The sequence below is a fragment of the Equus przewalskii genome, chromosome 26 (genome assembly GCF_037783145.1).
Source record: "Equus przewalskii isolate Varuska chromosome 26, EquPr2, whole genome shotgun sequence".
Lineage (NCBI taxonomy): Eukaryota > Metazoa > Chordata > Mammalia > Perissodactyla > Equidae > Equus > Equus przewalskii.
The window spans coordinates 39204652-39218928 of record NC_091856.1 but is presented as its reverse complement, the minus strand read 5'-3'; the positions used below and the strand labels follow the sequence as shown (position 1 = coordinate 39218928).

The window sequence follows — 14277 nt, the reverse complement described above, 5'->3', positions numbered from 1 at the left end:
CAGCGCACTTCTCTACTTCTTCCACTACGTCTGCCTTGACCATATCCTCAGTCCATATTTCTAGTAGATCTGTGCTTCTTATTAATCTGTAGAGGAATCTACACACATACAGGATAGTAACTCTTCGTCTGTCAACTGTTATAAATATTTTCCCAATCAAGTTCTTTAAGCTTTGCTTATGGTATTTCTTCTCACATAAAACTGTGAGACTTTTATCTGGACAAGTCAAATGTGTCCATCTTTCCCTTCGTGGCTTCTGGGTTTGTGTCCTGCACTGGAAGGCCTTCTTCATTTGAGATTTGAGAAATAATTTCCATCATTTTCTTCCACAGTTAAATCTTTTGTGTTGACGCTTTAAATCTTCTGGAATTTACTTTTTTAAATAACAGTTTTACTGAGATATAATTTATCTACCCTAAAACTCATCCATTTAGAGTACACACTCCAGTGGTGTTTAGTACCTCAGATTTGTACAACCATCATCCCATCTAACTCCAGAATGCAGTTTTCACTTGTTAGACACTGTGATGCAAGAGTTGACCTCTATTTTCCCCCAAAAGATCAGTCAGTTGTCCCAATAACATCAATTGAAAAGTTCATGATCCCCTGACTACTAACTGAAAACCCCTTTCTTACAATAAACCCCATCTTTGTCCAAACGGGTGTGCGCGGGTCCCTATTCCACTGCCCCTGCTTTCCTGTTCTTGCACACCCGCTGCACTCACACTCCAGGACTAGCACTGCGGGCCTCCCTGCCTGCTCTCGCTGTGAACCAGCCCCCTGTCAGCTGCTCCACAGAAAGTCCCGTCAGGATTCTGAGGAGGACTGTTCTGAATTACGGATAACACGGGGGGGAATAAAATAAGAGATCTTCTCATTCAGACAAACAATGGGTCTTTCCATGAACTTCTGTCTTTTTTTAACCTCTTTCAGCAAAGTTTTACAGTTTTCCTCTCAGACATTTCTGGTTAAATTTATTGCACAATACTCCAGTGATATTAAAGAATTACAGCTAATGTTTACGTGTGATACTATGGTTTTATTTTTCAAAGAGTACTTATCTTTTAAACATCCACACTGAAATCTCTGCTCAAGACAATCCGTGTACAAATAAACAAGATTGGCCATGTGTTGACTATTCACTGTTTTCCTTATGTTTGCATATCTTGATATTTGCTACTTAGAAAAGTTAAAAAACATCCCCAGGCATTTACTGATGCTTCTGCCGCTGCTGTCGCCACCTTTCACCCAGACTGGCTGCTGCAGCGAGGAGGAGACAGGCCACGCCGCCCTGCCTGAAGTCAGCTTCCGAGCTGAGGCAGCTCTTCAGCTGGCTTTTTTTCAGCTGGTTTTCTCCAATTCTTTTAGATGGATGATTACATTCTCAGCAAACTCTTCTCCCCTGTCCTTTTAAATGTTAATGTTTCCTTCTGGTCCAGCGTCACAGCTGGAACGACAGAGCTGCAGTGCTTCTGTTAGGAGAGAGCAGTGAATCCTCCCTGTTTTCATCACTGATATTAGAAATGCCTCAAAATTTTCACCATTCACTATAGCCTTTTTTGTAGGATTCTGATATCTTTAATCAGCTTTATTTAATGTAGGTTATCTTTAAATTTTAGTGGGTAATTTTTTATTTTAAAAAGATTGAGCAATGAAACTACCAATTAAAATAGGCACATTAACAACTTAATTAACTCCAGTTCCTTCCAAAACTCCTGTAAAGTGACTGTAAAGGAAGGAATAAAGTTACTTTATAAGGGGTCCTCGCTAACCGCATGTAGAACAGGTACAAAGAGTAAGGTGGAAGTTGAAAAGCCGAGGAAATCAGAAAGAGAAGGGACAACTGCCCACATACTCGAGTCGGAGCTGAAACGTGAGTGAGCCAGGACGAGCTCACACAGGGTGGGCAGGCACTCAGCAGGCCAGGGGAAGCAGCGGACCCTGACCCAACACGACGCAATTCTAGTCACCGGCCCAGCTACAGACTCGGGCTAGGAGCTGAGGGTGTTATGCAGTGCTATTGCTTAGAGTTACGCAGTGTCTAGATTCTCTCTGGAAGATGAGAGATCTTTGATCACAATAAAGAACCCAGAAATAGACTCAACTCCGTATGCCATACGGTATACAATAAAGGTCACATTATAAATCAGTAGGTGAAAGAAACAGTCAATAAACGGTGATGACATATATGGCTAACCACTTTGAGGGAAGCCATGTACCCTGACCTTACATTTTGTTTAAAAAGCTTCATTGAGATATAATTTATATATCATAAAATTCACCCATTTTGAATGTATCTACCTCATGTTTTACCACAAAATAAATTCTATATGAATCAAATATCTATACATAAAGAAGAAATCAGTGAAGTATTAGAACATGGCTTACATCAATTTATTCAAAATCACTACTAAGAAAGGTCTGTTTACCATAATTAGAACAGAGAATGCAGAAATCATCAAGAAACAGACTAGTCCCCGTGGGTTCTGACATCACGGGCGAGGCTGGGGAGGTAACCAAAGCTCACACGAGAGCAACTCAACGTTCACACAAAGCTCCAAAGACCACCTTCTTAACAGATGCACAAGCCAGGAGAAAAACGGACAGAGGATGTTTAGCAGGTCGCTCAAAGAACAACAAATACTGACAGCCGGTGAACACGTGAGAAGCTGCTCAGCTCCATTCAGAACATCAGTTAAACACTGGAGTTCCAGGAGCGCAGACTGCAGGAGAGGCAAGAAAGCCATCTCAGCTCCCACAGGAGGAGGCAGAGCCCACGGGTGACCTGCCAGCACCGAAGTCTACCTTCTAAATGCAGATCACATGCATGACCACAATCACACTCCATGAAGCATGACACTGAAGGCCCCCACGTATTGCGGGAAACAACAGAGGACAGTAACACGTGGAGTGGAGCGCGCATCCCGTAAAAAGACAGGGAGGCCTGGCAGCAGGTTTGTGGCCGTGGGCAAAGCTACAAGAGGCAGCGGGGCGTGGTGAGAATGAGACTCCTCCTGGTCACAGGATGTGAGGGCACCAAGCCTACTGTAGCCACCGTTTAAAAGCCACCACGAGAGTCAGGACCCTGAGGGCTGCCTTCCTCATACTTCTCTATAGGAAAGGGAAAAAAACTAATAAATGATATTTAAAATAAATGAATTTTTAATTCCCTTTACATCTCTAATATTAGCATTTTCCACCAATTTACTTTTGAACAATTACCATAAGAGCTGGGGACAATATTTTAAAATTTGCCCCGAAACCTGCTAAATAAGTAGAGGAGGCATTAATTGCCTAAAAATGAATGTGAAATTTAAGCAACACAAGAAAAGACATCCCCAAACTCTGAAAGTTGAAGGAAAATGCTTTACACATGCCAAGGCCATACCTACAGAGCACAGAGCTGACTCAAAGTGTAAAATGCTTATCAACAAAATTATGCATTTCAAACAAGTCACTATTTAACCAACTCACCTGGAACTTCTCTGCCTGCTCTTAGTTTTAGAATAACTCATTAGATATAATAAAAATTTTCTCAAAAAAGTCTGCTATATAGGCTACGAATAGTAAAACAGCAACTACGTATCCATATCAGCATGATTCTCAACTCCCCATCTATTTATCCCCCTCAGAACTGAAAGAGCATCAAGACAGGCCCAGACGTCAGCATCATTCTACTCAGGCCTGTACCCCGTGCCCTGGAGACCCCAGCCCAGTACTACGCCCTGGGACCACCTTCAGACAGTGCCTGGCCAGCAGAGGCCACCGCACTGCCACCTCCCAGAGCTGGTTCTCAGGCAGACATGGATCAAGTGTTCAGCGGCCCCCATCCAGGATACACCAGGCCTCGACAGACTGCACATCCACAGGCCCAGTCAGCAGGCCTGGGTGCTTGCTCCAGCCAGGAGGACAGAGGCTTCCCCAGGGTCAGCTCCTTGCCTATAGGAGGAAGAGACCTGCCCCTGAGGAGAGTGCCCAGAACAGAACAAGGTACGTCCCACAGGCCGAGGACGAGCAGCATGACTGGCACACAGCCAGCCATCGATTGATTCTCATCAGTCTAGAGCTTAAAAAAAGCTCAAGATGTTAACTTCAACGAATGCTGTACATTCAAAATAAACTAATCTAGAATTCAAGAGAAATAAAATACAAAAATCCAAGTCAGAAGTAGGTAGGGGCTTTATTAAAGCCTAGAAGTGCCCAGACTGCGCACCGACGGTCCACACTGCAACACTCTTCACCCAAGGAGGTGAGAAAGGCCTACCTTCTGGGCGTGGTCAGCTGCCAACACACTCTCTTTGGAAGTCCTGCTGTCCTCCGTGGGAAACACAGCGGCCTGCTCGGCTCCCTGATCTTCGTCCTCATCAAGTTCCTCCGAGTCTTCCTCCTCCGAGTCCATCTCCAAGCTCTCCCCGTTCACATGAAGGGCACTGTCGCCCAGGTCCTTCTCGCCCTGGAACACGGCAGGGGTACGTCCATCATGCAGAACCCCAGCATGAGGAACAACCTGCTAACGTCACCAGGGCGTGGCCTGCGGGACTAGACACAGCGACTCCGCCACAGGGGGAGTGCCAGTAGGCAGTGGGCGGGGTGAGGAGGCCTCCAACAACCCACCTGGACAGGAGGCTGCACCCTAGAGCAGAGGCACTTTAGGCCTGGGTTCCTTCAAACGGGATCGAGGTCACCCAAATGACCGGCAACCTCACATGGTGCTCTTTTGGCCAAAGAGTTCCTGGACACAGACTCTTTATTTCCAAGCACACCTACAAATGACACAAGCGTCCCTCTTACCTTGGAACCCACAGTGGAATGAGTTATGCTCTTAAACATCTCAATCACCGTCCTCTGTTTTAATACTTTGGTCTTTTTCTTAGGAACCAGGCTATAGGTTCCCATTCTTCGTTTTTTCTTCCGAGATACTGCAGCTGCTAAAACAAAAGGCAAGCAAGCTAAAAAAAAAAAAGTCAAAAGGGGACAAGAAAGGAAAAGAAACACATTCAAGTGTTTTTAAAGGTAGGTGACAGTTCACAAATCTGATTACCAAAGTCATAGCATGCCACACAGTGATAGCCATTTCTTACTTGTCCTAAATTGCACAGGGAAAGCTGAAAATACCTCACAGATCATTTGTTTTATTCACAATGAAACGCTAAGCTGTACAGATGGCAGCATGAATCACGCCCCCACAGGCAGGAGAACCCACCACCTCAGCAGCAGGGCCTGGAGTGCCTCGCACACCCAGCCCCTGCCTCTGAACATGAGCAGTGCTGCGAAGGAAGAGGCCTCCCTGCCAATCCCTGGGATGGGGCTGCATCAAGTTTCCTGAGACCCTCTTCTCTTATCTACAACGAGAAGTCAGTCGCATGGTCTCTGGACATGTCTACCTCTAAAGCAGGACCACGTGACAGTGACCGCAGTCCACCACCACCAGGACCCTTTCCCCATCACCTGCCTCCTCACTCAGCCGCCCTCCAATTGAGAGGAAAGAAGTCCTTGAAGCCACGGCCCAGCGAACTATCGAGGTACCCAAGGGCGAGGAAGGGGAGGATGGGGAGGAGCAAAGGCCCGGGGGGTCTTGGAGCACGTTTTCAGACAAGCGGCAGTGGCAGGAGACCGATGGGGGCTTGGGGACCCGACCCAGTTCTGGATGAAGCAGCTCCTCCAGGTTGACTGGCTTTATAGAATGAGGTTCTCTACAATACTTCATTTTTTAAAAGCATTTCAGGGCTTAAAAATAATCTGAAAAACACTGCTTTAACATAGAGGAACTCTATTAATGGGCTGAAAAAAATACTTTATGTTTTAGTTCCACAAAATGTAGAAAAAGAATGCATGAGTATGGACTGTAAACACTGCATGGGTCATGCTGACAGCCCCACAAGCACACGGCTTCGAGGACACTACATGTCCTCATCACGAGGAAGCACGGCTTTGTCCGTCACATGCTAGAATGAGGTGACTGGGCAGCAGGGACAGGCGAGCCAAGCTGAGATACGAGTCCTCTGTGGTCACAGGAGGGAGAGTAAAATGCACTTTGTCACCAACCTGTGACTCTGCTCATGGCTCCTGCTTGTGGTGCAGCAAGATGGAAGAGAATAGAATCTTCTGAGATCATGACCACAGTAACTTAAAATATTAGTGACAAGAGATGAGCTGGAATCTCAAACTTTCTACTGTACCGGCTTAAGCACCCCTCCTACAGGGAAGACAGCACTAACAGGCATAGGAAGGAGTGAGATCTGAAGAACAAAGTGGGCAAACCATTTCTGGCTCCCTGGACACTGTCACAAAGGGCTGTGTCCACATCCACCACACTGAGTAGACTACGTGTGTCTGATCCCAGCCCAGACACCCCTTGCCTTCCCCCAATACTGAAAGGTACACTAGCAACTACGCAATGAGGTGAGGGGGCCACAACGGTGCTCCCCTCTGTAGGCGCAGAAATTGTGACTTCTGCTTCTTCCCTGGGAGGTGACAACAACAGGAGCAGCCCAGCTCAGGGCATATCCATAAGCAAAGAACAAGGTCAGTGCGCTGCTGAAGGTGCGTCCATGCTGTGAGGCTGACTCACACACTGTCCCAAAGTAATGCACCAGCTTAGCGCCATTTCCAGCTTACGGGTGAGGAAAGGAAGAAGGATGTGGAAGGGTTGATTATGGGAAACTGCTAAACACACTGAGCACTTCTTTTAAGACAACTTATACTAAAAAGATGAAATAATAAAGCTAAAATAGGGAAAATCTTACATTAACAGAAACACTGACTTCGACAATCCTTGCCAGTCCTCACACACATGGGTGCAATTCCAGAGAGTTCTGCAGAGTGCCCGGTTTGACTGTTTAAAACAAGCAATAGTGAGCCAAAACAGGCAGAAGGCTGGGGCAGGGGAGGCAGACTGATCTTGTTTTCTAACTACCACACTCCAATAAACAGAACGAGGGCTTCCTGGAGAGACAGCCAATTCCAGACTAGACCGGGGAAGGACAAGACGAGCTGGGACCATCCGGCTGAGTCAGAAAGTCCTCATCAAGTGAAGAGGTCACGTCAGAGGACTCGGGAACCAGCCAGAGGGGCAAAGTGGGACAAGCGGATAAGATGGTGACCGATTAGAGCCCAGAGACTCAACCAAGGATCCATGAGTGGAGACTTAAAAATAGATAGACAGATACACAGATGGGAAGGTGAAGCACTTCTTTCCAGCAGAAACTCCACTAACAAATGAAGAGGGAGTGACGGAGTCAGGAACCCACCCTGCAGCCACCAGTCTGAGCGGGCATCCTCAGATGCTGAAGCCACCAGTCGGATCTGAGGAGAAGCAGGACATGTGCAGAGCTGCAAAGGACACACGCTGATCACAGTTTAGGGAATAGCAGCTTTGTGACCGACGGACCTGCAGACCCGACCTGGCCGTGGACGGACAAATGGCCACCACATACACCCTGAGGAGATGCAGTGAGGACACGCCCCTCAGTGACCTTCCATGACCTGACACTGACCAGGGGAAATGGCAGCAAACCCGCAGAGGAATGCTCCAGATTAACAGAGGCTAACGAGACACAGCACTAAGTGACTGTAGGACCCTCGACTGGAACCTGGACCAGAAATGCTTCCCTGTGCTATAAAGGACATTAATAGGGCAACTGGCAAAGCTGAACGAGGCATGAAGATTAGATAACAGTATTGCGACAAAGTTAATTTCCTGATTTTGACAACTGTGCTGCAGTTATCTAAGAGAATGTCCTTATTTTTAGGAACATTACATTGTTATTTTTAGGAAACAACACTGAAGTATTTAGAGGTCAAAGGGCCCAATGCCTGCAATTTACCTTCCAGTTTCAGAAATAAAAAGTTTTAAGGGCGGGCAAAGCTATACACATGTGGTAAAATGCAGGAAGACACACACGAATTCTTACAGAACTTCTGCAACTGTTCTGGAAGTCTGAAATTACTTACAAATAAAAAGTATTTATGAGTCCAGAAGAAGACATGCACTTATCACGGGGTTACACTCCCTGGTCCAGCCTTTCAGGTGGACAGCCCCCAGCGTACCAACCACCAGGCTGACCTCACTTGCATCTGCGAGCCCCCACCTGACATGTGTGAAGGCCTCGTGCAAAGGGCCTTTCTGTACTGGAGGGAGGCATCTCATCTCTGTAGAAATTGTGTCCTAGAGTCTCGAGAGGGAGGCCCCTCACTCTAGGCAAGCCCATACCAGTATTCTCCCTGTGGGGCTCTCATGCAGCCCCCACCTCCTGCAAAAGGATCCAGTGAGGAGGCAAATGTCCATCCAATCTCCCAACTGACCAGGAACAGAAGCAAGCTCAGAAGAGAGAGGAGAGCAGCTCACAGGGACGTGGTTGGTAACACAGCTGGAACCAAACCACGGGTCTCCCCAGTGCACCGTGATGTTTCCTCCAACAGCACCTGATTTGTAAACTGGGCGAATTTTGAAACCCAGACAGTCTTTCACCCAATTAGACCAAGGCAGTAAGATCTTAGTAATGAAAACAACCTTCGCCCTGAGACTGACAATAAGCGAAGAAATCAACACAGGGTTCAGACGAGGCTCTAGTGCAGAGGTCGACGCCCCTCTGCGGGTGGGCGTGAGTGGAGGAGGTTGGGGCTCCAGTGGCCCTCATGAGAGCACATACACACCCTGTCAGACAGACTCCATCTGTCGAGGCGCAGGCCCTAACACACACTCAGAGAGCAAGGACAGCTGCCGTGCCTCCTTTTACCTGTCTGTGACTTTGTGGTGGCCACGTAGCATTGGTTTTGAGGTAGCGACTGATGAAGGGGCGGGAAGGGGGGTAAAAGCTGCTGTCGTCCAAAATCAGAAATGTTTTTGTTGATGTCCTCTTTTGGCTCCTCATCTCGAGCTTCTCGAACTTCTCTGGGATCCTTACTGGCTGCATGCTTCAAAACAAACACAATTAATCACTATAATTACGCACAAGCGGATGGTCATTGAAACAACATGCCCTACAAAACACAACTCCTTTCCCCAGGAACTCCCCTCAACCGAAAGATGACTTGCCACGAGAGGAGGAGAAAGTTCGAAAGCGTGCTGTCACCACAGAAGCGCCTGGCACGGAAGCACGTGCGCCCAGCTCCCCCTCGAAGACAGGGGTCAGCATCCGCAAGCAAAGACTGGTGTTTACATTTGCAAAAGGAAGAAGAAGAAGAAGGAAGCAGCAGCAGCGACATTTGTGACACACAAAAACTGAAACAGTTTCTACCTGGTCCTTTACAGACAGAGTTTGCCAACCCATGACTTAGGTAATAAAATATTACTAAGTTAAAAACACTCAAAACGGGCAGCACGGAAACCACTCGGAAAGCGCTTTCACAGTTTATCACAGCCACACTCTGCGACATCCCCCAAATGGGAGACACGCCACGACAGATAATCACACTACACTTTTAAAACTGTCTTTTGCTCACAGTTTTGCCGTCTGTCTTCAGTCTCAGCCTCCCCAGACTCCAGCAGCCTATAATATCGACATGAAACCCCTAGGGCCAATTCAGGGCCCTGCTTTCTTCCAGATGCCCAGGCACCACCAACCCTCTCCCCTCCAGCTGCATCCTTAAAGCCTTCACGTAGTTAGGTCTTAAATCAAATTCAATTTAATCAAATTGTACTGTGCACACAGCAGGTGCAATAAACAGTGAAGAAACTGGCATCCTTCAAAAAATGGTGCTAGGAAAACTGGATATCCACACACAAAAGAATGGAGTTGGACCCTTACCTCACATTATATATAAAACTTAACTCAGAATGGATCAAAGACATAAAACTCTTAGAAGAAAACATAGGGGGAAGCTTCACAACATTGGATCTGGCAATGAATTCTTGGATATGACACCAAAAGCATAGGCAGCAAAAGAAAAAACAGATAAGTTAAGACTATATCAACATTAAAAATTTCTGTGCATCAAAAGACACAATCAATAGAATGAAAAGGCAACCTACATAGAATGGGAGAAAATATTTGCAAATCATATATCTGATAAGGGATTAATATCCAGAATATATAAAGAACTCTATGACTCAAACAACAAAACAAGCAACCCAATTAAAAAATGGGCAGAGGATCTCAACATTTTTCCAAAGAAGATATACAAGTGGCTAAAAAGCACATAAAAAGATGCTCAACATCGCTAATAATCAGGAAAATGCAAATCAAAACCACAATGAGGTATCAGTTCACATCCATTAGGATGACTACTATCAAAAAAAAATAAACTAGAAAATTGTCAACTATACCTCAATTAAAAAAAAAAAAAAATAGAGGGGGCTGGCCCGGTGGCCAAGTGGTTAAGTTTGTGCACTCTGCTTTGGCAGCCCAGGGTTTCGCAGGTTCAGATCCTGGGCGTGGACTTGGCACCACTCATCAAGCCACGCTGAGGCAGCATCCCACATGCCACAACTAGAAGGACACACTCTAAAAATATGCAACTATGTACTGGGGGGCTTTGGGGAGAAAAAGGAAAAATAAAATTAAAAAAAAATAGAAAACAACAAATGTTGGCAAGGATGTGGAGAAACTGGAGCCCTTGCGAACTGTGGTGAGAATGCAAAATGGTGCAGCCACTGTGGGAAACAGGACAGCGGTTCCTCAAAAAGCCAAACACAGAATTACCACGTGATCTAGTAATTCCACTTCTGGATGCATCTAGAAGAAGTGAAAGCAGAGTCTCAAAGAGCTATTTGTGCGGCTGGCCCCGTGGCTAAGTGGTTAAGTTCACACACTCTGCTTTGGCAGCCCAGGGTTTCACCGGTTTGGATCCTGGACGCGGATATGACAGCGCTCATCAAGCCATGCTGAGGCAACATCCCACATGCCACAACTAGAAGGACTCACAACTAAAAATATACAACTATGTACTGGGGGGCTTTGGGGAGAAAAAGGAAAAAAAATAAATAAAATCTTTGAAAAAAAAAAGGGAGCTATTTGTACACAACAGTTCACAGCAGTATTATTCACAATAGCCAAGGGGTGAAAGGAACCCAAGTGTCCATGGACAGATGAATGGATAAACAAAATGTGGTAAACGTGCAATGGAATATTATGCAGCTTTAAAAAGGGAGGAAATCCTGACACGCTATAACCTGGAGGACATCATGCTGAACGATATAAGCCAGACACAAATGGACAAGTCCCATAGGACTCCACTTAAATGAGTCATCTAGAGGAGTCAGATCCAGAGACAGAAAATAGGATGGTGGTGTCAGGGGTTGGGGGAGGGCAACGGTGAGACGGTGTTTCATGGGGACAGAGTTTCAGTTTGGGAAGATGAGAAAGTCCTGAAGATGGATGGTGATGGTTGCATAACAATGAGAACGTGCCACAGAAGTGAACACTTCAGATGGTTAAGATGGTACATTTTATGTCACGTGTGTTTTATGACAATAAAGAAAAAGGCATCCCCATGCCCTGGGCCAACATTAGGGAGACGCTGGCTCCCACCACAGGCCACCTGTGTACCCACCCAGGATACAAGCTCGTGCAGCTGCAGCAGTTTCTCTTCGCTTCTCCCAGTGGGCCCACCCATCCTCAGCTCAGGGGCCGCCTGCCTGTGGCAACTAGATGTCTCTGGCCCTGAATTCGTGGGCTCTGAACGTGGCTCCACCCTGGAGTGCCCTTCCTTTTCTCCCTCTAACAACTGAGGCTCTCTTGCCTCCTCCAAGCACAGCTCAAATACAACTGCTCCCTACGCCTCCACAATTAACTGACCCCGGCACAAACAGCACTGTTTAAATGTAACTCATTAGCTCTGTAAAATTCTTCAGTCTTTCTCAAATATGCCAGGTTTGTCTCTAATGAAGTCACTGTTTGAACCCAGGAATCAGACATTGCTCCCTGATGCCTCCTACAGACCACCAAGCAGACTGTGCAACCCACAGTGGCTATCAACCTCAGCCAGCGCCCGTGGACCAATACAAAATCGGATTTTAAAGTATACATAAATGAGGGGTGAAAATAAAACCTGAGAAGGAAAGAGCCACATAAGGCTAATTCCCACTTGGTATAAAATCCATCCTTTGACTCAAGACGTTAGTTTTGAAAATCTAAAAAAGAAAATTAAGAACTTGGGTGAAGATTCTTGATTTTGTTAGGGCTCTATTATCTGACAAGGCAAAAAGATGAGAGACAAGATCTGCTCCTCACAGAGGCAGAGACGCTGGCCTCTGACTTCACAGTGCGCCCATGCCTTGAGGGAGGCTCGTCGGCAGAGCCTCGGCCACCCCCCACACGGACGGAGGGGCACCGGCAGCACTGCAGTGTCGCAGCTGCAGAGGCGGTGCCCACATCACCACCCACGACTGAGGCACCCGCAGCCGACAGCGCCTGGCCCTCACGGGCCCTCCCTGCCCCCAGCACTCCGCACAGCAGCTCTCCCCTCCCCACCCTGGTGACTGTCAGGCCTCTGCCCAGTACCCACTCCCTGAAATGGCAGCCAGACCCATTCAGTGTATCCACTCAACGTGAGTTCTCCTGGCCCAGCCTACTTCTCCTTTCAGCACTTAATTCCAGGTGCAACAGGACGAGGATGCGTACAACTACTGCACTAGGAACTGCCTCTCCGGGCGGGACCGAGAGCACAAGAATGGGGCCTCGACTTTTCCTCGGAACCTAGAGAATACCGGTGGGTATGTGTGGAAGGAGAAGAGGGGAATGTGGCAACAGACGGGAAAGGGGCGCGCTGACACCCCTGGAGTGTGCACAGTGCAATCAGGGAAAGGGCCTCAACAGGAACCACAGTAACAAGCATTCAATGCAGACAAAAAAGGTTCCTTTCCAGAAGCTTCCACCTTCTTTGCCCAAACAGTGGATGCATACACCCATGCTGGTGCTTTTGCAGGACCAACACTGGGTGCAGGGGAGCAAGCCGCCCTGCACTGCCAAGGGATGGCAGACCGTGCCGCTGCGGGAACACCTTCACTTGAAGCTCTTAAAGGAAACAGCTATCACTAACTATAAGCCTATGACACTGATTTTATCATGGGAACAACTGGTTTTAAAACACAATTTCCAACGAAACATGGTTTCCTAAGAAAACCAAACAAGGCTGGACTAGGTTTGGGGAGGAGAACCCCGAGGGGAGGCCAGAAGGCTCTGGCCGCAGGCACTGCGCGGCTCCCGGAGCGAGGAGGGCACCACACCAAAGGGACCCTTGAGGACTCTGCCTGTCCTGGTTCGGTCTTTTCTTGCAGCGTGACTATTTCCTCCCTCCTCCCACAGGGACCCCACAGCTCCAAGGTGTGTAGCAGGCAAGATGGTCTTGAGGAAATCAGTTTCTGAAGCCTCAAAACCCTTCCGCGCAGCTGACCAGCCTGAGAACGCTCAGTAATTTCCCACAAGATCGTGTGTGTGCAGCTGACTGCACACTGCTAGTAATGACTGCTGATAACGACTCAACCCGGGACAAAGCCAACACTTAACCAAGCCTGATGGTCAGAGAAACTTCTTGAAATTAAATTTCAAATTGCTTTTTTCCCCTATGGGAATATGACAGGGTAACAATAAAAGATCCTTAAGAAGAAAAATATATTAGAATAAAATCTTGGAAGTAGCAGTAATGAAACAAAAGTCTAAATTTCAAGGAGATCAACAAATAACGAAAAATTTCTCACATGCAATTTAAAATAGATAATAGTGGGATCAAAAATGAATTTCACCCTAAACCTCACATCCAATTAAAAATTAACTCAAAATCACATAAAGTTCATATAAAACTTAAGAAATCTTTTTTAAAAGGAGAGGGGCCAGCCCCATGGCCAAGTGGTTACGTTCACCCGCTCCGCTTTGGTGGCCCGGGGTTTCACAAGGTCGGATCCTGGGTGCGGACCTAGCACCGCTCATCAAGCCATGCTGAGGTAGCATCCCATATGCCACAACTAGAAGGACCCACAACTAAAAATAGATACAACTATGTACCAGGGGGTTTGGGGAGAAGAAGGAAAAGTAAAATCTTTAAAAAATAAATAAATAAAAGGAGAGAAACTCTCAAGATCTAGGCCTAAGTAAGGAATTCTTAGACATGATACCAAAAGCATAAGCCATAAAAGAAAAAAATTTAGATAAACTAGACTTCATCAAAATGAAGAACTTCTGCTCTGTGCAAGACCCTCTTGAGAGAAGGAAGACAAGCTACAAACCAGGAGCAAATATTTGCAAACCAACACCTGACAAAGAGTTCATATATCCAGGACTCTCAAAGCTCACAAAACACATACAGTCACAGGCTGCACAACGACATTTCGGTCAATGA

The 14277-nt window shown here is 46.7% G+C and overlaps 1 protein-coding gene across 25 annotated transcripts in view; it reads right to left on the bottom strand.

The window, feature by feature from the left end:
• EHMT1 (euchromatic histone lysine methyltransferase 1) overlaps positions 1-14277 on the bottom strand; it is a 198759-nt gene that overhangs the window by 68140 nt on the left and 116342 nt on the right. For 12 of the 25 annotated variants that reach the window (XM_070594817.1, XM_070594830.1, XM_070594834.1 and 9 more), the window contains 3 exons: positions 8739-8916; positions 4792-4928; positions 4265-4453 (listed from right to left, as the gene is read on the bottom strand). In XM_070594817.1, the coding sequence (XP_070450918.1) occupies positions 4265-4453; positions 4792-4928; positions 8739-8916 (504 nt within the window). Of the gene's footprint in view, positions 1-4264; positions 4454-4791; positions 4950-8738; positions 8917-14277 lie in introns of all 25 variants that reach the window. The other 13 variants (XR_011533244.1, XM_070594815.1, XM_070594825.1 and 10 more) reach the window with 2 other exon arrangements.